This window comes from Limanda limanda, chromosome 19, assembly GCF_963576545.1.
Source record: "Limanda limanda chromosome 19, fLimLim1.1, whole genome shotgun sequence".
Lineage (NCBI taxonomy): Eukaryota > Metazoa > Chordata > Actinopteri > Pleuronectiformes > Pleuronectidae > Limanda > Limanda limanda.
The window spans coordinates 20,180,945-20,207,411 of NC_083654.1; the positions used below are offsets into that span (position 1 = coordinate 20,180,945).

Sequence of the window (26,467 nt, forward strand, 5' to 3'; positions counted from 1 at the left end):
CTCTTGATCCTCTAACAGCCTCCATCCATCCTATTTCTGTCCTTTTCAACTTTCTCTTAATTCCCTCAAATCTCCCTCCCTCCTCCCTCCTCCCTCCTCCCTCCTCCCTCCTCCCTCCTCCCTCCTCCCTCCTCCCTCCTCCCTCCTCCCGGATCTGTTTATAACCTGTGTCTTGATGGGCAGATGCAGAATGAAGGGAAGAGAACGAGAGAAACAGGTTGAAGTGTGAACCCATCCTTCCCTTAAGTCTCAGAGACTCAACAGTCGGATTTAGATGTGATTTCTCTCCTTCTCGCCGTTTCCCCCCCCCCCCCCCCCACTCCTGTTGCAGCCTGTCATTCAGGGAAGCTTTTGGGTCAAGTGTGTGTATGTGTGTGTGTTTGTGGCACAGAAAGCTGCTCACTAACAGCCGAGAGAGAGAGAGAGAGAGGCAGAGAGAGAGCGAGCGAGAGAGAGGCAGGAGTAACGAGGAAGCGGATAGGAGGAGGAGGAGGAGAGCCAAGGAGGGAGGGAGGGGTGGATTGTGAGAGTGAGAGATCGAGCAGAGGAGAGTGTGAAGCTGCAGCAGCCGGGAGATAAAAGCTTCTCTCTCTCTCTCTCTCTCTCCGTGTCTGCGAGCGAAGGATACAGCAGAGAAGAGAAGGCAGCCGAGGCAGAGACGGATCCCGGCTGCTCGTTGTCACTGGAGCTCCCGGCTTCCCCCCCGACGAGCAGGCCGCCAGCCACGCAGCGCACGGCAGGACAGGACACACTCTCCTGGACACGTATGCAGAGACGAGCTCGCCACACAGCTGACCGGGGGGGGGCGCAAACACACACTCTCAGCTGGACAGACACACACACACTTGCTGTTCCTGTGTCCTGCATCAGTCGGATCAATTGGGCCGTGGCTGTCTGACGGAGCCGAGGTTTCCTCCGGAGCTGGAGACGCCCTGGCTCTGCTCCTGTCTTTGTGTTCCTTGGAGGGGACATGGCGTGCAGACCCTCGTGTGTTCTCCTGCTCGGCTGCGTGGAGGTCCAGGTCTTCACCGGACACTGAATCCCTTTGGCTCTGCTCCAGATCCACATCTGTGTACGTGATGTAGGGCTGTGAGCAGAACTGGAGCTCGACAAGTCCTCAGCTCGGTCGACCGTGGACCAGTCTCATCCTTCCTGCTTCCTCCGACTCCAGCTCCAGCTCCTCTCCCAGATGCCTCTTCCCTAATTGGATCTACTGGGCTTGAGGAGCTATTAAAGAGACGAAGAAGAGAACTGAATCCTTTCTTCCTCGGCGTAAGACATGGTCTAAAAAACCTCCTCACCCGCTGCAAACTCTGGATTCTGTCGGGCTGTTTCCTCGTCGCACTGCACCACCTGATGAGGGACACGCTGGGAGACTGACAGATCAACACAGGAGGTTAAAGACTGGGACGGTCCTGGTACACCATGTCCAGTCCGACCTCTATCTGAGAGCCTGACACGGGGAGAGTCATGTGATGCTGAGGAGCCTGGGGATCTGAATGTGGAGTCTCCAGATTCTAACACACAGCCACATGTTGCTGGTTTCTAATGACCTGATTCCACAGGTATGTGGCAGCTCCAGCCTCCGAACCCTCCTGCCAGTGGCGACAGCGGGAGAAATTTACGCCAGCGATATTGACAATTGTAGGAAGAAATATTGAGCGGTGAACAGTTTAAATCGTTGGAGGACGACGAGGAGAAGCGTGTGGAAGCCGAGGTTCTGATTGAGCATTTAACAAACTGTCGCCTGCCTCTCCCAGAAGTCTGTGGCAGCATCGACCGACGGCACGTTATCTCTCTCCCACAACCAATCTGGACGCGGTGCTGTCTCTGCAGAACGAGACACCGAGCTCGCCGCTACTACGAGCGATATCGACGCCATCGCCATTGATGCGCCCTCCACTACGAGCGGCGTGACGGATCGGGTTCCTGCTGATCTCTGTTGTGGTGACTTTACACTGCTGATTCCACTTCTCTCCTCTCGTACTGCAATAACATTTCCCCGGCAGGAGAGGAGGCATCTTTAATTCATGGGCTCAGATGGAGCTCGTGAAACCAACTTCACTTCGTTCGCGGTTTATTTCGAGGAAGGAATACAAAAAAGGGAAGGGTGTTTGTTTTTATCTCAATTTCAAGGAATCACACTGAGGATTACAGGAGCGATGCATGAGACTCCAGGATATCTGCATCAAATACACACTCGGTTGTTCTCATGTCACACGTGTGTATGTGTGAAGCAGCCGGAGCTTCACTAAGGGCTGAATAGAATCTCTCTCTCTCATCATCCGGCCTGACAGCAGGTTATGGTTCACCTGCCAAAAGCCTGGTGATAGATCGGACACCTGACTTCTAACTGAATGTGTCCTTGTGTCCTTGTGTCCTTGACTGCGACCACGAGTCTTCTGGGATAGAGACGAGTGAAGCAGCCTGCACGTTGACATTCACTGGTTTATACATGTCAAACAAGACTTAATGTCCAGCTTTCTGTTTGGTAGTCTGAATTTAAGATGGAGCTGTCGGCCGCCCGTCTCTTTCTCCTCAGTCTCTATCACTGGATGTGAATTCTCTTTCAACCTAAATGAAGAGTCTCTCTGTCTGATGGATTGACTGCCTGTATTTTCTGTAGCTTATTTTTTTATACACTGTTCCCGGGTTCAGCCTTGAAGACATGGGCAGCTCCATGGGCTGCGTCAGGCCCCCCCGGGAGGGCGAACTCGGAGCCCCCCCACTTTCACCAAAGAAGCGCCTGCGTTTCAGACGTAAGCACAAGGGCAAGAAGAACAAGAGAGGAGCGGCAGAGAAGGAAGACTACGAACAACAAAGAAGTCATGAGGCTGATGAAAGAGAGGAAGAGGACGAAGAGGAGGAGGAGAGAAACCCAGTTGTAGAAAATGTAGATTCAGATTTTAGCATCAGAGCTCGGACTCTCACATCAGTGCCTGACCCGCAGTTCAAGAGTAATACCCTTTCCCCCGGCGCCACCAGGGCCGGGGGGGCAGGAGGAGGCCTGGGGGGCAACCGAATGCTGGAGGTGTCTCCCAAGCCCAGCCCGGCCTGGAGAGGCGTCTTCTGCCTCCCCGGGGAGGAGGACACCGTCAGCGCCATCATAGACGTGTCCAGCATCCCGAGCCAGACCACCAGCACCACCCCGGTCAACACGGCCCCAGCCCTGGGCAGCACCACCCCCGGTGGAGGGAGGGTGTTCCGGGTCAGGGAGAAGGTCCAAGGCGTCCTGGAGAAACCTTGGATCCTCCGACAGAAGAAGGAGAAAAAAGACAAGGGGAGAGCGGAGAGGGAGGAACCGAGGGATGAAGGTGTGAAGGGAGGACGTGAGGGTCCGGTGCAGACCCGGTCAGACAGGGAGCAGAAGGGGGTGGTCACCATCCGAGAGGTGGATGGTAAACTCTGCGTGGTGAGGACCATGTACCCCCGGGACTACGGCTCCCCGGTGTGGAGGGGGGGGAGTGACAGTGAGGTGGAGGTGCGTAAGGAGCTTCCTGCTCCATCTCCGGTCACAGGGAATGTCCTCAAAGTCCAACTGTCGGAGGAGGACAGGAGTAGAGCCAACATGGCTGCCGGGGAGACGCCATCGTCCTGGAACCAGTTTCAGATTCAGGAGACTATGAACGTCAAGGGATTCACGTTGGACTCTCCAGCTCGAGCTCAGGAGAGGACGTCTCTTCTGGAGTCGGGCTACGCCAGCGACCTCCCGCTGACCTCCCCAGAGACAGCGGGCACCACCCCCAGCCAGACGGACTGGGGGGGGCTGACCAGCAGCTCGTCAGAGAGACTGGACTCCATGATGGAGAGTCCTCTGTCGGCGCAGCAACTGGCAGCCGGGAAGTCTCTGCCTCAGGTTTGTGTCCTGTCGTCCAATCCTCAGATTCTTCACCTGAATATAGAAATTAGTACCGAAACTCCGGAGAATGTCCCCACAAATGGGTCCGGACATTCTCCGGAGTTTGTCTTTCATATATGAAGTTCACCTCGTGAGATTCTGAGGTCAGACACCATCACGACCACAGAAAGACATCTTCAGAATCAGAATCAGAATCAGAAAGTATTTATTGCCAAGTAGGTTTACACCTTCCTGGAATTTGCTTTGGTTATTGGTGCATACAATGAACATAGAAACATAAAAACACAATAAATACACCACAGGTAAGAAAAACAATAGTAATAATAAAAAAAACAATATTTATTTACTCACTATTTACTTCTTATTTACTCACTTTTTCTAATATTTATACAAGGTAGCATTTATTTAGATATTAACATATCTATATAAAAATATATAAAAGATAAAAGCTGTAAAAAGTGAAGTAAAAGGTGAAATGCACAATGCAAAAAGCAAAACAGTGAACAGTGTCAAATTGCAATATGCAATGTAATACAGTGTAATATATATAATATAATAATCTTTGTCTTTTACGTCCATCGCTTGCTAGAAACAACATCAAAAATCCCACTCGCTCACTCTGAACCTTCCAGAGAATCTCCGGCAGTTTTCTCACATTATCCGGAGTTTCTACTTCGGATAATTTCAGGAGATTATCCGGAGTTGAAAGCAACTTTGCAACTTGTTTCTTTTGCCACTGAAGAAACTATAGAAATCTAGTTTTTTTTTAAGTCTTAAACCAAAAAACAATTGACGTATCAATGGTGAAAACAATGGTTGTTGCAGCTCAGTTGTTAACATGAACTTAGAGATATTCATGTACTTGGATTTTTTCGATGCAAATTGATGGTTCGAGACATTCAACCTGAAACAGTAGCTGGTGCTTCTGTTCTCATCTGTGCACTGTTTGTGGTCATGAAGGGTTATATATGTATATGTGTGTGTGTGTGTGTCTGTGTGTTGTTATCATCTCATGAAAGGCACTATGCTCCTCTCCATTCTTTCCGCCTCCCCCCCCCCTGTCCCTGGAGGCTAATCAAGGCAACCCAGACGCTCTCTCTATCCTTTTTTCCCAGCATCCTCCTCCTCCTCCTCCACCTCCTTCACTTCTTCTATTGCTTGTTAGTTTTTGTTTCACACCACATACGCAGCCTCACTGTGGACATCTGCTCGAGAGACACACAGAATGTGAGAAAGAGAGAGAGAGTGAGAGAGAGAGAGAGGGGGGGGGGGGGTCATTACTTGAAATGACAGGGTTCCTCGCGGTGCAAACTGAAACGTGTCATTTCCTTTTCCCTTCGATAACAAACAATATAACCGTGTCTGTGTAGCTCTGCTGGTTTTGGTTTGAAGAGATTTCATTATTCAGAGATAAGCAGAAGGTTGAGACCGGTTCATTTAACATTATAACCATCATTTGATTTTTCTAAATACTTAGATATACAGTAGTCACAAGCTCCTTGTCATTAGGAACATTTTTATTGTTTAATTATTTTTTAATCTGGGTAAATAATGGAAACGTTTTTTTATTTAACTTTATAGCCCAGACTTTGAATATTGTGGTTTAGCTTTAGATGAACTTTGCTGTTATAACTTGGTTTTATAACTCTTTAAACAGTTGTTGTTGTTTTAAGGATTTCTCTTCCCAAGTAGTTTTTGTTTTCTTCTGCATTCGTGACATTCGGTGGAAGTTTATGGTCTAATTACATTTTGGAGCAGTTGTGGCCAAATGGGCAGATCCCAGATTATTCTTCACATTCTAGAACATGAGGAGATAATCGGTGGAGGCAGGAGCTCCCTCGGATCCCATCTACTTCTTGTTTATATCTGGTATAAATGGCAATTTTCTTTTTATATTAACCTACAACTATCAACCAGAGAGAAGCTGATCATTATAACAGACCTACCGACTGACAGTGGACTCAGAAGAAGATAGTATGTGGCCCTGAATCCATCATGACTAGGGTTGCAAAATTCCGGGAATATGCAAAGTTGGAAACTTTCCATGGGAATAAACTGGAAAAGTTGTGGGTAATTTATACTAACTGTATTTACCTTGTCATATACAGACATAAATATAAACATTTTGTTTTGTCATAGGCTGATTTGAGCCCTGAGGAAACTTTGGGCACTTGACTATATGCTTCTGCATCGTTGTGTCATTCTTAACATAGGTCTTTGCACAGTATTTGCAAATGTACACAGCCTTTCCTTCTACATTGGATGGGGTGAAATGTCTCCACACATGAGAGAGTGCACGTGGCATTGTTCTGTAGAATAAGATGAGAAAAAAGTTTGTAAAAAAACACTAATGCAATGCCAGAGATATAAATAGTTAGCCAAACAATTGGAATCGTCTGTAAACATATTTTACAATTGATGGATAAATGAATGGAAATAGGCTAGATGAACAGATGAACAATCCTCAATCAGCATGCTAATATATTTTCCACAGTAATATCATGGAAACTTACCTGACTAGTCCTTCACTCTACAGCAGGCCTCAATAGCCCTGCTGTAGAGTGAAGCATGCTGGGAGTTATCTGTGCATGTGATGGAAGATCCTTGCAACCCTAATCCTGACAGAAAGATCTCAACCCCATTCTGCTCTAAAGCTTCTTCACCTTCTCCAGTGAGTCTTTCTCCTCTGGGATCCGAGGGAGAGAGAGTTTCTAACTTGCAGCTTCTCTCCGTCACCTTGAGAATGAATCGGCTGCTGCTGCAGTGACGGAGGAGTGGTGCATTTCTTCTCCGGCTGCCACAGTTTGTTCACTTCTCCTCCAGCTGACGGAGGCTGAGCAGCGTCTGACATCACGTCAGGCTGCGTTTAGTGCATCTCCTTCTGCTGAGTCATGACTAACAGCCACTTGTAATGTACATCGTAGGGTTTTCACCGGACAGTGATGATCAATACTTCTGTCTTGTGTGTGCTTCTGTGTCGGGGGGGAGGGAGGGAGGGAGGGAGGGAGGGTGTCGATATGTCAGAATGCCTCCGTGCTCAGTTTAAAGTGCAGCTCTTCTTTTCCATGTTGGTGCTCTGCATAAAAAGGGATTTGAAATGCGCATTCATCAGTGAGACGGCTGCTTGGTGGAGCCTCGGGGGGATTCCCACCCCACCACTCACATTTACCCCATGTACAGTATCTGTCCCTCACCCGTCCATCCGTCCCTCACCCGTCCATCCCTGTCGCCATAAACCAGATTATTTACTGAGCCACATTTTGTTTCAGTGCCAACAAAACCATTAAACCATTTTTTATCTTCTCTTCCTGTTCATCCTCCATCCTCCCCTGGTTGTTGTCTGCTCCATCCCTCCATCCCTCCCTCCATCCCTCCCTCCCTCCTCCACACAAACTTCAAAGAGGTCATGATTTTTAAAAAGAGGGGCTGTCCCAGGGGCTGGGGGGGGGATCCCTGTGACTGTATCATGGCTGAACTGAGCCTCACTGCTACCTGCTGTAATCTCACCCACAGGCCGCTGTGCTTATCTGCTGCAGCATGGCACGGCTCGGTCTGACACACACACACACACACACACACACACACACACACACACACTGACACACACATTGTATTGATAGGTGATCTGGTCAAATTGCTGCCTCATGTTTTAGCTTTATTTACTGTAACATCTCCTTTTCCTGTCTGAACGGCGGATTTAGACGTAAACACATTGATTCAGTGAAGTTGAGTCACAACCGAAGGAAACTATTTCACTGGGTGGAGTTAATTAGATATAGATTACTCTGACTTGTCGTTAGTTTTAAATCTACAAGTTGGAGCTGAGTAAGAGTCGCTTCAGTTAATTGAGCTGTTGGTTTGGGTTGCTAGCTGAACACCCAGCAGGCTGATGAAATGTTAGGTTCACTACATCGATTCTTTAGTCTCATAATGCTGAACCTGGTTTGCAAGACGGATGAGTTTGCACTTGGAGAGAAGAAGTTAGCTGAATTCTTCCTGGTGCTGCAGGGATTGGGGGTGGGGGGGTTTCAAAGACACCCCTGACAGTCATGCTTAGCAGAGTGAACCCATGAGGAGTCCTCCTGGGACATAATATTAATACATACATAAAAATACCCTCCGTTATATATGGGACATGGGCTGTGAGCAGAGCCCTGGAGGAGTTGGGCCCTGGAATCACCTCATTCGGCTCCGAGAGAAAACGCTGACTCAGGGTCTGTTACCGGGACAGCTCATAGAATCAGCCTCGGTCACGAGAGGTCACCGAAACGTCTTCTCTCTCTCTCGTGCACATTTTATTTTCAGGTGCAATTTGCTGTGTAATAGAAGTAAATATAGCTCCACAGCTCTGGTGCTGTTGAATGAAGTCAGTGTTGGACGAGCTGCCGCTGCAGTGGGAGTGTGTATCCCCTCTCTCTCTCTCTCTCTCTCTCTCTCTCCCTCTCTCTCTCTCTCCCTCACACAGAGCTGTATCAGTATTCAGATGCAGGATTACTCGATCTGTGTTTCTCTGCAAAGGAGCTTGTAGGTGCATACAGAGAGATGGAGTTCTGCAGGGAGGCACGCAGCAGAATTCACATTTTGCAGATTCCTATTCAAATTTAATCATTGCTTGCATCTGTGTTAGCTCGTTGTGACTCGGTGAGACACGGGCATGACTGAGAACATGCAGGTTAGATAGATGTGTAGAAAGAGTCCCTGTCGGCATGTACAGTTTTATTTTAATTGACTGATTCACATAGTTCTGTATGTGAAGCTGCAGTTTGCTGTTGCACGTCCTCCCTTCTCCTCCATCGTCAGCATCACAACTCTCTCTCTCTCCTCTCCTTCCCCCTCCTCCTCTCTCTTGGCTGGTGCTGCAGTCCCTTGGCAGACGCTGGACTTTCATTCTGATCCACATTAACAGCAGGGAGAGCGAGGGACAGGAAGACAGGACAGTCGGTGCAGGACAGTCTGTGCAGGAGAGGAGGGATGACCGACGAATACTGATGACAATAGCGTCGGCCGAGCACAGACAGTCTCTGCGTAGACATCACTCTTCTGTTGTCAGGGACGACAGTTGGACCTAAAAAGAGCAAAGTGAGGGACAGAAAGACTCGGAGGGAAAAGGGCCAAATGGGTCTCGTTGCTCAGGAGGAAGAACAGATAAATAAAGAAGCTGTCAGTCTCCATGGAAGCGTGGTCTCCCCCCCCCCGGCTCACCCCGAGTAAACATGTACAGTATGTTAGGGGCCGACCGATTGGAGATTTTTGAGGGCGGACGCGTTAGGGAGTAAAGGAAATATCATGGAATCGCTGCGTTTACAGAAAAAAGCTTTTCTGTGGCTTTTGTCTCGTTACTTTCTGCAGCTGCTTTATGATGCATGATGAGATTATTTCACAAATTACAAATAGAAAGTGGAAAACAACCGAGAAAACTCTCCTCATAGTCTTTTTTCAGTTGGTCTAATACAGTTTGTTGAAGGGAATAAAGCATAAATCATAAGTCAAATACAGAAGAGCCCAAAGGATATGGATTTTCGGCGGTAGAGGCCGATACTGTTATTAGGGAGTAAAATAATTTGTTAACAGTTATAAAGGCTGATATATTAATATTAGGGCTGGGCAAGTTAACTCGTTTTAATCGAGTTAACTCAAGTGATGAGTTAACTCGATTGTTTATCCGCCAATTATTTTCTTTTTTCCTGTTCTGCAGCAGTCAGCAACAGACTTTCACAAAATAAAAGCCTGACTTTCACAATGAAACAATAAATAATCAAACCTGAGTGAATGCGAGATAAAATAATTAATCGAGTTAACTCATCACTTGAGTTAACTCGAGTTAACTCCATTGAAACGAGTTAAATTGCCCAGCCCTAATTAATATTCAAATAAGAATGTAGTTCTTAATCCCTTATGACAAAGACATGTATAGTGGCCTGTAGGTGTCTTATGTTCCTGACTGTGTAGAGACTGATCCTCTACGTTTGACCTGATCTCTGCTGTTCAGTGAACTGTCAGTGGAAAAACAAACAAAGAGGAAAGTGAATGTGAAAGAGGCGGAGGATGATGACGCTCTGCAGACTGATCAACATCTGAAGCCGAGCAGATGAAAGTACATGAAAAACTGATGTGACAGATCCAGGCTTGGGAGGGAGAAGGGGAGGAGTGGGGGAGGCAGGGGACAGAAGGAGGTGATGAAGGAGAGGAAGTGTTGCAGGAGGAGGGGGTGAGTCCTGGCTGTGATGAGGAAATGGAGAAAAAGTGTTTTATTCAAGCGGCTCTGGTTCATTAATGAACTCGTTTTCACTCGAGCTGAAGCTGACGATCAGAAGATGAACGAGCTGCGAGTCACAGAAACCAGAAGTCGTATATTCCATCCAAATCAGTGAAGCTGTATCATCATACGTGTGTAACAGGGACTGACACGGAATTTGAATGCATCATGACTGATCCTGCCAATCAAACGCCAACAGGATAAATAAATGTCTCTCGGTTGTAACCCTCTCCCGTCCTCTCTCTCCTGTTCCCTCCAGATTTCAGAGATCTATGTGAGCGGCGAGTCGGGCGACCTCACAGCCAAAGAGAAGCTGTTACTATGGAGCCAGCAGGCCACAGAAGGCTACCCCGGCCTCCGCTGTGTCAACTTCACCTCCTCCTGGAGGGACGGACGCCTGTTCAACGCTCTGCTGCACAGATTCAGGTGGGAGGGAGAGCATTCGCCTTTTCCGAGGCTGAATTTATTTACTCAGTAGAGGATGTTGTCCCAGAAACAATTTAAATGTTTGAGTAAATCAATCAGCTGTTTCCAAGCCACATTTAAAACTGATTTCAACAGCACGGATCAGGAAAATCCTTAAACACTGACACACTAAGTGAATTTACTGCACAAAATATTGATTCAAGGGAGTTTTTCATTTTAATTCACCAAAAAGAATGCGTGAATAGTCAGAAGTGTTTCTGTGAAGACGCTGCCGAGCATCACGTGCCTCTGTGTGTGTGTCTTCCAGGCCCGACCTGATCGACATGGAGCTGGTGTCCCGACAGAGCAACTGTGAGAACCTGGAACAGGCCTTCGAGATCGGAGAGTCGCTCGGGGTGACCAGGCTGCTGGACGTGGAGGGTGAGACTGAATGAATAAATAACTCTCTGTGGCTCAGGGTCACACAAGGGCTGGTGTTCTACCATCATACATGATATTTAAGATTCTAACAAGCTTCTATCCTACAAATTAAACTACTGTTGTTGTCTTGAGCGTGTATTTTCATATTAAAAACTCGACTTCCAACAGATAACTGGAAATATCTAATATATTATGGCCTTTATTTAGTATTTTGTCCTCAGAAACACTTTAAATCCCCTCACACATTGTCGTTAAATCTGTTATTTGTGACATTTTGGACAATGTTCAAAGCCAAAGGTTATTTGATGTTTTAAAATTCAAACCGATGATGTGAAAATACAAATCTGAGTCGTCTTTCTCTAATTCTCCATATTTCTCTCTCTCTCTCTCTCTCTCTCTCTCTCTTGTCAGATGTTGATGTTGCTTCTCCGGATGAGAAGTCGGTCATCACCTACGTCCATTCCATCTACGATGCCTTCCCCAAGATCCCTGAGGGAGGAGAGGGCATCGCTGCACACGTATGTGAAATTCTGCTGATTATAGATGAATGTTGTTTTTGCCGTTGATATTATACCACATTTCAATCTCACTGCATTAGATAGTGTTGCTACATCTCCTTTTTTTAAATCATTTTGTTTTCAGCCTGTTGATTTTTCCACTCGATTCACAGCGGAGACGTTATTTCCATTTCACGAGTAATGACCTGGAACTTCTCAGATAACGATGCTGTTGTTCTAATGGTGGCGTCATTTACTGTAAATTACATTTTTGGAATTGACATCTCTGTCTCTTGTCTCATCCCTCCCTTCCTCCCTCGCTCCGTCCCCAGGAGGTGGACCAGCGCTGGTCAGAATACCAGTCCAGGTTCTCCTCTCTGCTCCAGTGGAGCCGCCAGCACACAGTCCTCATGGCCAACAAGAATTTCCCACAAAACCCAGTGGAGCTCAAGGTTTTTACACAAGTTTCTGTCTCGTTAATGTTTTTTTTTACCTCTAATAGATGTTTTCTGTGGTATTTTATGAGCCGGTGCTATTGGAGGTTTCCTTATTTATTCCTCTTATGTGAACAGTTGCTCGTTGCTTCTCTGTTCAACCTGTAAAACAACTTATATTCTAACAAGCAGAGAAGAGAGAAAACCAATCTCCCTCTTGATAGAAAGTTTGATCAAAAACAGCCAGAATGTATCACTCAAGTTTGTGTAATTTTAATATCTTGGCTGCTGAAATTCAAATTACTGCACCATCATATACATACAGCCATTTTTTCAAACCTTTAGGCTGTGGTGAGGGTTCAATTCCTGATTTTCCTCCTCAGTCCCACCAGCAGGCAGCCAGAAATCTTTAAGAGAACAGACACTGGTTTAATAAAATCGACATCAGGTTGAGGTGTTAGGCAAACAAGAAAGAGAGGGAAGAATTCAGTTTACAGGGAATTTGTTTGATAAGGAGAAGCATCATTTTCCAAAAAGCAGAAAGAAAACACAACGTGAAACAGGAAGCTGCTGTGAGATCATGTCTGAAGGAACAGAAGCTTGAGAATGACCCGTGAGAAATGCTCAATGACCGCTCAGCTCTCAGGGACAGGAGCTGTGATTACAAACCCTTTACGTCTGATTACAGGTTGTGACTTTGTGTTGACCTCAGATTGATCCTGTGTTTACACAAACCCCATCACGCTCTCCTCCCTCAGGCACTTTACAACGAGTACGTCCACTTCAAGGAGACGGAGATCCCCACGAAGGAGGTGGAGAAAGGTCACATCGAGCACCTCTACAAACTGCTGGAGGTGAGGAGGGAGGGAAGGGAAGGAGGGAGGGAAGGGAGGAGGAGAAGGTGACCAACATGTGGGGGGAGCTCATTGTGCATCATGAGGCTCGGCTCGGGGGGGTTAACGTGACTGTCGATGGAAGAAAGAGAGAGAGAGAGAGAGAGAGAGAGAGAGAGAGTTCTGGTGTGTTGGTGAATCGAGCTTCACATTCGTGTCCTGAGGTCGTTTCCGAGGTCGTGATGTTCTCAACAGATCGAGTGATTGTTCAGAAACTCATGATGCTGATAAGAGCTGTTCCTTTATTCTCAGCTGATGTTAGTGGAGGTGTGTGTGTGTGTGTGTGTGTGTGTGTGTGTCTCTAATGTATCTCTGATGTAATGGAGACTTCTAATGGAGTTTGTTGTGTGTGTCCAGGTGTGGATGGAGTTCGGTCGTATTAAGCTTCCTCACGGCCTCCACCCCAACGACCTGGAGGAGGAGTGGGGGAAACTCATCCTGGAGATGCTGGAAAGAGAGAAGGCCCTGCGGCCGGCTGTGGACAGGTACACACAACACACACACACACACACACACACACACACACACACACACACATATTTAAATAATTTATTTGAATCCACCAATCATATTCGTACAAAAAGGATTCAAACATTTCTCAGAGGTTGAATACAGCTTAGTGACTCATGGGTACAAGAAACATCACACACACACACACACCCACACACACACACACACACACACACACACACACACACACACACACACACACACAGATCCATTCAACCTTCGCCAGGATGTAAGAAAACACGTGTTCAGCTTCTCATTAAGTGTGTTTTTCAGGGACATACCTCTTAAACCCCTGTGTGTGTGTGTGTTTGTTTGTGTGTGTGTGTGTGTGTGTGTGTTTTTTTGTGTTTGTGTGTTTTCAGGCTAGAGCTGCTGCTCCAGAGAGCCAACAAGATCCAGAACATGGCTCTGGACTGTGAGGAGAAACTCACACTCGCCAGAAACACACTCCAGGCTGTGAGTACAACCCCTCGCTGATCTTACACAAACATCAACACACACACACACGCAGGGTCCTCTGGTTTCCTCTATCCGGCCCAGTAGTTTCTAATGTTTTAATGTGTACACACTGTAAAAGCAAAGGCTCTTCCAGGATAATAAATATTTACTCGTCACTTTACCTCCTTTCTGCAAACACACAGATTCTTCCCTCTTCTCTCAGTGACTCAAACTCACCTTAAAAACCTCACAACACCCGTTTCCTAAAGCTTTTATTCCCATGTGTAAATCCTGCTGGTGTTTGCTGCTGCACTTCTCTCACAGGGCTTAGTAAATAAGCCGAGCGAGCACAGAAACACACACAGCTTGATAGAACCCTCCGTCCCTGTCATGTGCAGGACATGTCCCGGGTGGAGAGCGGCGAGCTGGTGCAGTGTGAGAAGGAGCTGGCCTGTTACCTGCAGGACTGTGAGTCTCTGATCAGACAACTCCACCAGGAGCTGAAACTCCTGCGGGAGGAGAAGTACTACCAGGTGGAGCAGCTGGTGTTCAGGTGAGTGAGGAGAGGAGGCGTGTTGATTCTCCTCTGAACCATGAGCGACGGGTTCAGGACCCTTCGATGATTAATCACCATAAGTGGACAATTTAATTTAATGAGCAGTAATACAAACAGCTCATTATATCATTATAGGAGATCAGTATAGGCAACTAAATAAAAATGTAGCCTCACATAACTACGCTACTAGACGAGGAATAGAAGGAAGGTTTTCTCTCCCCAGAGATAATACCAATTTTCTTAAACGCACTGTGGGATACAGAGCCATGAAGTCATGGAACCTACTACAGACAGAAATTCTAAACGTGACACGTAAATGTATGTTCAAAAAGCAAATAATGAAACACTTGGGTACAACATACTTGTGACACTAGATGGTGATGTACTGTACATAAATGTGTAGGATTCTATTACATGGTTTGACGTTTTCGCTTCTATGGAATTACCTATCAGTGTTTTATATCATGACAAAGGTAAAACTGCATAACCACTAACTTATTTTTGATATCTGTAACATATAATTGCATGATGATTATTTAATGTATTTTAACTTTTGATATTTGTAATTTAACGTATGTTTGATATTGGTATTGTAATGTATGTTTTAAATGTTTGATATCTGTATGTATGTCTTCAATGTGGACCCCACTAAAAGTAGCTCTCTCTTAGGGTAGAGCTAATGGGGATCCTTCTAAATAAACAAATAAACAAATAAACAAATACTGGGTTGTGGGTCAACAGTTTGCGTAGTTGTGTAGCGCTTTAAACTGAATGTTTTCCTTCCTCCACAGAGCGTCCTGCCTGCAGGAGGAGCTGGTCTCCCTCAGACTTCAGTGCTCCAGCGTCTACAGGAAAGGACATTTCTCTCCGGCTCTGGGCGGCACCGGGGCCGAGCTCACCGGCCAGAGAGGAGACAGCGGCCTGTCACTGGGGCAGACGCTGCTGGGAGCTGTGGGAGCTGTGGGCGCCGTCGGAGCCGCGCTGCTGAGGCGACCCATGGCCCGCTCGCAGCTGGTGGCCATGTCTTCATCAGAGGACGAGGGGAGCCTGAGGTTCATCTACGAGCTGCTGGGCTGGGTGGAGGAGACGCAGGTCAGTCTGCAACCACCCAGGATCTTCATCATGAGTTCATCTGCTTCCTTTTGTTTGATTAATCTGGGGATCATCTCTGTGGATGACGAGAAAGAGAGGACAAAACACACAATACAATTTCTCACACACCTGCAAACCCCTTGTTTCCTGTGGAGCCTGAACAGTGAATGTGTGTGTTTGTGTTTGTGTGTCTCAGGATCTGCTGGAGCGAGCGGACTGGGGAGCAGATCTGCCCTCGGTGGAAAACAACCTGCAGGAGCACAACGACATCCACACTGCAGTGGAGGAGCTACTGAGCAGCCTGCAGGAGGCACGCAGCTACGAGGTGCACACACACACACACACACACACACACACACACACACACACACACACACACACACACACATATATAGATGGAGCTGGTTTGTATTAAACTTGTGTTGTTTTCTCCTCCAGGCAAAAGTTTCCCCCAACTTCAAAAGCAGCTACTCAGAAACCCTGGCCAAGCTGGAGCATCAATACTGCAAACTACTGGTCAGTGTGTGTGTGTGTGTGTAAGTGTGTGTGTGTGTGTCACTTCTTTGTCTCCCAGTTCACCCCCCCCTACTCAGTTAATCCCATTAAGGCATGACAGTTCTCTCATGCTAATACAACACAAATCTGCATCTGCTCTCGCTTTTCTCCCTTTTTCATTTCTTTGTCTCTTCTCACTTCTACTCGCGTCTATTTACTTATTTTCTTCTGACTCCGTATATATTCACACCAGTTTATAATGTTTAAGTTAAATTACAGTCGTGTGTGTGTATCTTAAATACTGTGATTGAATATAAAAAACAAATTTGTGGTATTAAAGGTTCTCAAATAATTAGTTTAAGTACCAGTGTGTGATTAATGATACAGAGAGAATATGAACTTAATGAGAAGATATTAGCCATGTCGCTAATTTCCCCAAAAAATATTATAAATTCTGAATTAAAGAAAGGAGAATAAACACAGTTCAAATCGTCTAAAGAATATTGGCTCATTAATATAATGTATTTCACATTCAAGGGAAAACTTTGCTTCAGTTTTTCTTTCTTTAATCGTCAGGTCTTTAAAGTAAATTTACCAAAACCAACAATACAATCAAACAAGATGCTTTTTTTTGAATTTCTGTGGCCCCTGCTGGTCGGCATGGTGATGATGTGTTTGTGTGGTTGCCATAGGAACATTCGTCATGGCGCCTGCGGAGCTTGGAGAGCCTGCACGCGTTCGTATCGCACTGCACGGAGGAGCTGATCTGGCTCAACGAGAGGGAGGAGGAGGAAATCGCCTTCGACTGGAGCGACAACAACAGCAACATGAACGCCAAGAGAGAATTATACAGCGTGAGTGGAGGAGGGCGGCGCCACACACACTGTGAACAACAAGCACAAAAACACACAACACAATGATAACCTGCCTGAAAGATCCTGTAATCAACCGTCTCTCTCTCCCGGCTCCGTCCACAGGAAATGAGGTCAGAGCTGGATGAGAAGCGAGAGGTGATGAGGTCACTGCAGGAAACGGCGAGTCGCCTCTGTCTGGAGAATCATCCGGCCAAGCAGACGGTGGAGGTGAAGCTTTGATTTGATTCAGTCGGGCAGAATCGACCTTTTTAAACATGTCTGCTCAAAGTGCACGTGAGGTTTTGTTTTAAAAAGTCCTCAGATGAATATTGCATCGAACAGAGAGTCACCGACTTGTGACCTTTTGGAGAAACTGGTATTTGTGAAATACTACAAACCTCTACACGTGGTTCTTTGTGTTTTTTGGGAATTGTATAAATGTGTGTCATCGCTCGTGTGTAACCCTTCCTCTGGTTGTGTGTGTGTGTGTGTGTCTGTAGGCGTACAGTGCCGCCCTGCAGACTCAGTGGCAGTGGGTGGACCAGCTCTGTGTTTGTGTAGAGCAGCATCTCAAAGACAACACCTCGTACTTCCAGGTGAGACAGAACGTTTTATTTGTGTTTATTATTTTCAGAACTAACGTTGTAAATGTCCAGAATCATTAAGAGGAGGAAGAGTTCCCGACTCCTGTTCAACCCCTGACACCTAAAATAACTGTGCCTGAGACTTTGGATCCTGATGAACCCCAAATTTACTGATTGAGCTAAAAAATTAAAACATCCCCGACATGAACATGACTCTGATGCAACTGATGCAGAAGATAATCTGTCAGAATCCCCTCAGGGTTCATGTAGGGACCAAGAATCTTAAATCCAACATGACAGATTTTATTATGAGTCTGGTTTGTCCACCTCAGGTTGACCTTCTGGTTCTGAGAAACATTGATGATGACGTCCCGGCCTCTGACTGTGATATCTTCACCGTCTCTGACTCATTTCTGTTTCTTTACTTCAGTTTGTGAGTGACGCTCGGGACTGTGAGTCGTACCTGCGTCAGCTGCAGGAAACCATCAAGAGACAGTACACGTGTGACAGGAGCAGCAGACTCACCAAGCTGGAGGACCTGCTGCAGGACTCCATGGTATTTCATTCTCTTCATGTCTCTGTTCCTCAAACAGGACAAATCTCTCTTGACAGGCGGCTCGGACACGTTTTCCTCCGCAGATCAATCTACAGCATCTTCTCATATCTTGTAACCTTCAGTCTAATCTGAAACACGTTTGTAATAAACATGGAACAGGAGATAGGACAGAAAAGGCCACTGACGACAATCTTCTTCTTCTCACATGTCAGTAAATAGACGTTCATCCTTTTCAGTACAAGAAATCTCAGAAGGATTTTTCATTCACACCAAATCATAACGTATTTTTCTCCCAATAAAGAACTTGTGTGTGATATTTGTAAATTCCAGTTTTAGTTGATAATCTGGATACAAATTTTATGATGGAATTATAATGTCTGAAGGTGACAAGTGTTAATATCTTTCTGATTATTAATTTTACTGGGTGCTCCCCCTTCACCAGTCATGTCCTGCTGCCACCTTGTGTGCACAGTGCAAACCTCCAGTAAGAATCACAAAGAGACGCTGTGGTTTGGAACCAGTCCCAGCAGCACAGGACCAGTGTGTGAGGTGTTAACTCTCCTGATTGTTGAGCTCAGCCTCAGGCAGCTGCAGCCACATGACTAGGGTTGCAAAATTCCGTGAATATTCAAAGTTGGAAAGTTTCCATGGAAATTAACGGGAATATACGGGAATTAACAGGAATAAACTTGAAATGTTGTGGGTAATTTATACTAACTGTATTTACCTTGTCATATACAGACATAAATATAAACATTTTGTTTTGTCATAGGCTGATTTGAGCCCTGAGGAAACTTTGAGCACTTGACTATATGCTTCTGCATCGTTGTGTCATTCTTAACATAGGTCTTTGCACAGTATTTGCTAATGTACACAGCCTTTCCTTCTACATTGGATGGGGTGAAATGTCTCCACACATGAGAGAGTGCACGTGGCATTGTTCTGTAGAATAAGATGAGAGAAAAGTTTGTAAAAAAACACTAATGCAATGCCAGAGATATAAATAGTTAGCCAAACAATTGGAATCGTCTGTACTCATATTTTACAATTGATGGATAAATGAATGGAAATAGGCTAGATGAAAATGATCAATTAACTAATTAAACCTAATTCATTTGCTTTTGTTAAAAGTTTGGTTTTGAGGTTTTACTTTTTTTTAATTCCATCTCCTCATGGGTCTGCATCATGATTAATAAATGTTTAAACTATATTCGTCCGTTGAGCTGCTGATGATGCGTCAGTGTTGCTGACTGCAGGGAAAGTCATCTCAGTGTGAAATTCATATCTGGAGTGTAACGGCTAAAGTTGTTAACACAGCCCCCCCCCACCCCTCTTAGCTTCTCTCTCTTGATCTCGGTCTGTCCCCCCGGTCTGAGAAGGGGAGGGGCCTTCTCTCTCTCTCCCTCTCTCTCTCTCTCTCTCTCTCTCTCTCTTTCTCTATATCTGTTCCTCTTTTCCGTATTTCTCTGCCTCCATAATGAATCTTTAATGACTCTCTCTGCTGGGGGGGGCATCACAGATCAGAACTGTATTTCTACTGCTCAGAGTGAAGAGCACAAACAGTTAAATCTTTGATGTTTAGGATTCCTCACATCTCGTCTCTCTTTACTTCTCCTAAAGTCCGATCGGACCGTGCTCTCTATAAAAAGACCAAATATATATCGGGTATGAACGCTGACATCTTGTGGGTTTTAAATATCCTGTGATGTCCTCCTTCCTGCAGGAGGAGAAGGAGCAGCTGATCGAGTACCGCAGCACCGTGGCGAGTCTGGTGGGCCGGGCCAAGACGCTGGTGCAGCTCCGCCCCCGCAGCGCCGAGAGCAACCTGGCGGCCACCACGCCCATCAGAGCCGTGTGCGACTACAGACAGATAGAGGTACGAGAAGTCGTGTGTTACATGTCGTCCTTTTCCTCCTCAGCAAATAGACTAGAGACACTTCTGATACTGAAATCTGTGGAAGTGTTAACGAGGAAACTCTCAGACGAGCACGTACGTTCAGCACCAGCCGACCTCTGACCTCACCACTCTTGTGTTTAACCCTCACCACCAACTTCCTCCTCTCTGCCCTGCACTTCCTCTTCCAAGTCCGTCCCACAACCACTCTGTGGCGTCTCTATTTTGTAAGTTCCCTCCAGGCTCAGAGGGAAACATCCACAGGACGTCTCCCCTCAGTCTAAATGCTCCTTATTGGTGTTTAGACTGTAGCAGAGGAATTAAGGTCTCTGGCGGTTTTAACTTGATTTTGTCGTGGAATTTTCTCAATAGTCAAGCACAAGTCATTGCAATTGTTCTTTCTGGAAGTTTAATTCTACATCAACAGATGAGCATCACCGTACAAGACCATGGCAAGGATTTCATACAATGACATACAGGACACACAGCAGTCTTATACATTCACAGGCTCCTCCTGTAAGAGGAACACATGTTATCAATTAACCTCTTTTGATCTTTAGAAATAGGTGATCAGTATCCTGTCTTCCACTTGGTCTCAGACCCCTTGAGTGAAACATCTGTTTTCAAGGATCTCTTATCAATGTTTTACAACCCACTCACATCCCCTTTCCTGTGAAATCTTTGTTAGGTGACCCTGTAAGTGAGGAAGTCATATAACATCAGTTTCTTGAGCAACACCCTGATACCTTAGGGAATCCATTTGCTCATCTTTCTATACATCAAAGTAGTCCCTTCCATCAATCAATGCCCAAATGGTAAAATTGCCACCACAATTTGAACTGGCCTTTCTCCAAAGAGCTTCACCTGAAACAGCCAAGTAAGAACTAATGAGAAGACGACAGCTAGAAACCAGGGAAGTCTCTCTCGGCCTCTCACTCAGCTGTGATGTCCTCAGGGAATCTAACAGCTGATCAATTATACATCCGTCCCTTCCCCTCTCGAGCTGAAGTGAAGCCACCGCCCAGGATCCTCCTGCAGCTCGGCCCGGACACGACGCCGCGGCTATTCTTAGTCTCCCGTGTCTCCGCAGGCCAGGGTCAATCTGCTCATTGAGGCGTGTGCAGGGTGTGAGGTGTCCAGGTGGAGGAGGAGGACGCTGGTTTGTGTCTCTGCTGCATCACTGATCTGACAGAAAGAAAATAATCTTCTCTCTCCTTCACTTTCCTGTGTGTTCTCCTCTCTCTCCATCCCCTGGTGTCCCTCTCACCTCCGTCCTCTTCCTCATCCTCTTCCCTTCCTCTCGTCTGTCGGCTGGGTGGCAAGACAAACGTCCAGGTAGAGCTGCCTCTATTCTCCCTCTCTCACCTCAGACTCGTACACTGCTCTCACTCGGCGGTGGTTGCTCCTCTCTTATCACCGGGGGTCGAACGATCCCTGCTCAGAATACAACTGAGAGTGGCAAAAAAACACACAAAGTATTTAAAAAACACTGTTTGCTGTTTTATCTCTGTGTGTCCACTTATTATGTAGATTTATTTTATACATATAAATAAGACAGAGAGTGGTTTACAGCACCAGATATAAAACCAGAATAAACTTCTGACTCCGTATATATTCACACCAGTTTATAATGTTTAAGTCCTTTTAATCTCTTAAAGATTTGTGTTCTCTCTCAGTTAAATTACAGTCGTGTGTGTGTATCTCAAATACTGTGATTGAATATAAAAACAAATTTGTGGTATTAAAGGTTCTCAAATAATTGAGAAGTGTGTTATTAATGATACAGAGAGAATATGAACTTAATGAGAAGATATTAGCCATGTCACTAATTTCCCAAAAAATATTATAAATTCTGAATTAAAGAAAGGAGAATAAACACAGTTCAAACCTTCTTAAACAGTCTAAAGAATATTGGCTCAATAATATAATGTATTTCACATTCAAGGGAAAACTTTGCTTCAGTGTTTCTTTCTTTAATCGTCAGGCCTTTAAAGTAAATTTACTAAAACCAACAATATAATCAAACAAGATGCTTTTTTAGAATCACCAGAAGCACCAGATCAGCACATAACTCCACCAAGGCCCAACAGTCCCTTCAATTTCAGCTAAAATTAAGATTCACCAAGTTTTAAACACTCATAGATATCGGAGAACTTCACAAAAAAGTCCCAAAACTTTCAAAATGTTAAAGAAGAGGAGTATATTCGTCACGTTATTCGAATCCGCTTCAAACTGTAATGGGTTTTAAATTGAATGGGTTCTTCCCTGACCAATAACACATCCTTCCACTAAGTTCCAAGAAGATTTGTGTAGAGGTTAATTTGTAATCCTGCTGACAAACATAGGTTTAGGGTTACACATTGAATATATAAACTCTTTGTTGGAGGGTAAAAAATACCTGCACACATTTTAAAATACTTCAAACCCTGGTGGTGAAACTGTTTTTTACCAAAAACTGTCCCTGGCCTGAGAAATTGAATAAGAATAACACTTCAAAAATTTTGTAGATTTGTTTTATACATAAGTAAATAAGACAGAGAGTGGTTTACAGCACCAGATCAGCACATAACTCCACCAAGGCCCAACAGTCCCTTCAATTTCAGCTAAAATCAAGATTCAACAAGTTTTAAACACTCATGGATATCGGAGAACTTCACAAAAGTCCCAAAACTTTCAAAATGTTAAAGAAGACGAATATTGTCGCCACGTTATTCGAATAACGAGGGTTTCAAATTGAATGGGTTCTTCCCTGACCAATAACACATCCTTCCACCCAGTTTCAAGAAGATTTGTTCTGAGGTTAATTCATAATCCTGCTTACAATCAAACAAAAAACCCACATTTGGAAATATAAACTCTTTGTTGGAGGTAAAAAATACCTGCACACATTTTAAAATACTTCAAACCCTGGTGGTGAAACTGCTTTTTACCAAAAACTGTCCCTGGCCTGAGAAATTGAATTAGAATAACACTTCAAAAAAGCTAAATTTAACTTTTGATTGTTGTTATTCAGGGTTTTTTCTCCTCTAACGTCTCTGTTAACTAATAAAGTTGTATTGAATCAAACCAGTAGTCGTGGACTGGGATCAGTGGATAAGAACCAGTAGCAACCACTGGTCTGAACTGGATCTAACACAGACCAGGTCCCTGAGGCTCATTCAGTCACCAAGACAACAAGTCACAGCTCTAAGCTTCGACTAACACTTCATGGATTTACTGTGTGTGTGTGTGCACAGCTTTGCTTTGCTGACGTACTTGATAAGTGTGTGTGTGTGTGTGTGTGCAGGGAAGGGGTGAGAGAGGGTGGTGGGGGGGGGGGGCAGTGCAGCTTTTAATGTCCTGAAACTCTTTCTCACACTTGCAGCTTTTGCCTTTTTCTTTATTTTGACGACTGGATTTTTACAGATTTGAATCCCAAACTCTCTGGTCTCTTGTCAGACGCCGGGTTTCTCAGAATTCACCTTTTGAGAAACCCAGGCCCGGCTTCACTGGAGAACATCTGCTGCTTCCACAGTCAAAGCTCTGAGTTGTTTAGCAGCTTCCTGTAGTTCCACACTTTGCTCCTCGTGGCAGCTTCTCTAACCTCATATCATCTCAGGGCTTCTGCTAACGTCATGAACTCCATGAATGTTTGCGTCTTGTGTTGCATTATGAGTTTGTTTGCAATCAGCTTTTGGTTTTACATGTTTTCCCTTCTCTCCTCCCTGGTTTCACCTCCTCCTCCTCCCTCTCTCCGGATGCCACCTCCTCTTTGCTCACCCCCCTCCACATCGGTCTTTTCATAACCTCCATTCCCTGTTTTTTTTTTTTCTTTTTCCGTTGTCCTCCCGTCTTTGCATCCGTTCGGCTCGACCGCCTCCTCTCAGATCACCATCAGCCGAGGGGAGGAGTGCGTGCTGGAGGACAACTCCCAGAGGACCAAGTGGAAGGTCATCAGTCCCACGGGCAACGAGGCCATGGTCCCGTCGGTGTGCTTCACCGTCCCCCCCCCCAACCAGGAGGCCATGGACACAGCCAGCAGGTCAGACCAATAATAGTTATCACAGTGATAATACATTTTATTTAAATAACGCTTTATTCTTTCAACAATCACAGGTTATTGATGTTTTAATGGGTGAAAACATTACTTGGATTTGTAAAAACAACATAATATATCACTATTATCACAAATAATATATAAGTAGCATGATCTTATGTAGTAGGTTTAAAGAATTTAATTTTCATAATACATTTTATTTAAATAGCGCTTTAAATGATGCTCAAAGACGGAGCAAATAAAAGAAAACTGCTAGAAATATAAACTACGCATCATAAATCTCACATTAAAACTCTCCACATTCTCATCTCAAAAAGGAAATAAAAACTGGAAAAGTTATTCATTAGTTTTTATACTTGACACATAAAACATTTACAGGGTTATTATTGTTTTTATAAGTGAAAAATTACTTTGATTTGTAGAAACGACATATGTTACCAACAAACCCAAAACACAGTTTATCCTGAAATTTAAAGGATCTCTAATTTAGAGTCAATTAACAGTTGATTGCAGATATCACAAATAATATAAAAGTAGCATGATCTTATGTAGTAGGTTTAAAGAATTTAATATTTCATATAATACATTTTATTTGAATAGCGCTTAAACGATGCTCAAAGACGGAGGAAATAAAGAAAGCTACTAGAAATATAAACTACGTATCATAAATCACACATTAAAACTCTCCACATTCTCGTTTTAAAAAGGAAATAAAAACTGGAAAAGTTATTCATTAGTTTTTATACTTGACACATAAAACATTTACAGGGTTATTATTGTTTTTATAAGTGAAAAATTACTTTGATTTGTAGAAACTACATATGTTACTAACAAACCCAAAACACGGTTTATCCTGAACTTTAGAGGATCTTTAATTAAGAGTCAATTAACAGTTGATTGCAGATATCACAAATAATATAAAAGTAGCATGATCTTATGTAGTAGGTTTAAAGAATTTTATATTTTCATATAATACATTTTATTTAAATAGAGCTTTAAACGATGCTCAAAGACTGAGTAAATAAAAGAAAGCTACTAGAAATATAAACTACGCATCATAAATCACTTCTCTTAAAAAGGAAATAAAAACTGGAAAAGTAATTCATTCGTTTTTGTACTTGAAACATAAAACAATTGCAGGGTTATTACTGTTTTTATAAGTGAAAAAATACTTTGATTTGTAGAAACTACATATTTTTCTAACAAACCCAAAACACAGTTTATCCTGAACTTTAGAGGATCTCTAATTTAGAGTCAATTAACAGTTGATTGCAGATCTCCCAAATAATATAAAAGTAGCCTGATCTTATGTAGTAGGTTTAAAGAATTTAATATTTTCATATAATACATTTTATTTAAATAGCGCTTTAAACGATGCTCAAAGACGGAGCAAATGAAAGAAAGCTACTAGAAATATAAACTACGCATCATAAATCACTTCTCTTAAAAAGGAAATAAAAACTTAAAAGGTAATTCATTAGTTTTTATACTTGACACATAAAACAATTGCAGGGTTATTATTGTTTTTATAAGTGAAAAATTACTTTGATTTGTAGAAACAACATATGTTACTAACAAACCCAAAACACAGTTTATCCTGAACTTTAGAGGATCTCTAATTTAGAGTCAATTAACAGTTGATTGCAGATATCACAAATAATATAAAAGTAGCATGATCTTATGTAGTAGGTTTAAAGAATTACATTTTCATATATTACATTTTATTTAAATAGCGCTTTAAGCGATGCTCAAAGACGGATCAAATAAAAGAAAACTGCTAGAAATATAAACTACGCATCATAAATCACTTCTCTTAAAAAGGAAATAAAAACTGGAAAAGTAATTCATTCGTTTTTATACTTGACACATAAAACAATTGCAGGGTTATTGTTGTGAATTAAGTGAAAAATTACTTTGATTTGTAGAAACTACATATTTTACTAACAAATCCAAAATACAGTTTATCCTGAACTTTAGAGGATCTCTAATTTAGATTCAATTAACAGTTGATTGCAGATATCACAAATAATATTAAAGTAGCATGATCTTATGTAGTAGGTTTAATGAATTTTATATTTTCATCTAATACATTTTATTTAAATAGCGCTTTAAACGATGCTCACAGACGGAGCAAATGCAAGAAAACTGCTAGAAATATAAACTACGCATCATAAATCACACATTAAAACTCTCCACATTCTCGTCTTAAAAAGGAAATTAAAACTGGAAAAGTAATTCATTAGTTTTTATACTTGACACATAAAACAATTGCAGGGTTATTATTGTTTTTATAAGTGAAAAATTACTTTGATTTGTAGAAACTACATATTTAAAGGATCTCTAATTTAGAGTCAATTAACAGTTGATTGGAGAATTTTTAATTAGCATATTCGTATGTATTAGGTTTAAAGAATTTTATATTTTCAGGTTTATCGTAGGATTTGTACAATATGGTAGATACTGATTTTGGTCCCACTCCTGTTGTCTGTGTTCAGGACGGAGCAGCTTTACCAGAAGGTGATGTCTCTGTGGCACCAGCTGCACGTGAACATGAAGAGCGTGGTGTCCTGGCACTACCTGCTGAAGGACGTCCGGACCGTCTCCACCTGGAACCTGGACACGGTGAGAAGACTGGGATGTGTTCATGTGTCTCTTCCTCTTCCTCTG

General features: G+C 43.8%; 1 protein-coding gene across 2 annotated transcripts in view; it reads left to right on the forward strand.

Moving 5' to 3' along the window:
• Nucleotides 1–26,467, forward strand: part of macf1a (microtubule actin crosslinking factor 1a) — a 134,101-nt gene that overhangs the window by 12,554 nt on the left and 95,080 nt on the right. For both annotated transcript variants that reach the window (XM_061092257.1, XM_061092256.1), the window contains exons 6-23: nt 10,375–10,541; nt 10,849–10,961; nt 11,373–11,479; nt 11,791–11,910; nt 12,651–12,746; nt 13,143–13,270; nt 13,658–13,751; nt 14,132–14,286; nt 15,081–15,381; nt 15,578–15,706; nt 15,820–15,897; nt 16,569–16,730; nt 16,854–16,958; nt 17,231–17,326; nt 17,745–17,870; nt 19,594–19,746; nt 23,631–23,785; nt 26,296–26,422. In XM_061092257.1, coding sequence (XP_060948240.1) covers nt 10,375–10,541; nt 10,849–10,961; nt 11,373–11,479; nt 11,791–11,910; nt 12,651–12,746; nt 13,143–13,270; nt 13,658–13,751; nt 14,132–14,286; nt 15,081–15,381; nt 15,578–15,706; nt 15,820–15,897; nt 16,569–16,730; nt 16,854–16,958; nt 17,231–17,326; nt 17,745–17,870; nt 19,594–19,746; nt 23,631–23,785; nt 26,296–26,422 — 2,412 coding nt within the window. The remainder of the gene's footprint in view (nt 1–10,374; nt 10,542–10,848; nt 10,962–11,372; nt 11,480–11,790; nt 11,911–12,650; nt 12,747–13,142; nt 13,271–13,657; nt 13,752–14,131; nt 14,287–15,080; nt 15,382–15,577; nt 15,707–15,819; nt 15,898–16,568; nt 16,731–16,853; nt 16,959–17,230; nt 17,327–17,744; nt 17,871–19,593; nt 19,747–23,630; nt 23,786–26,295; nt 26,423–26,467) is intronic.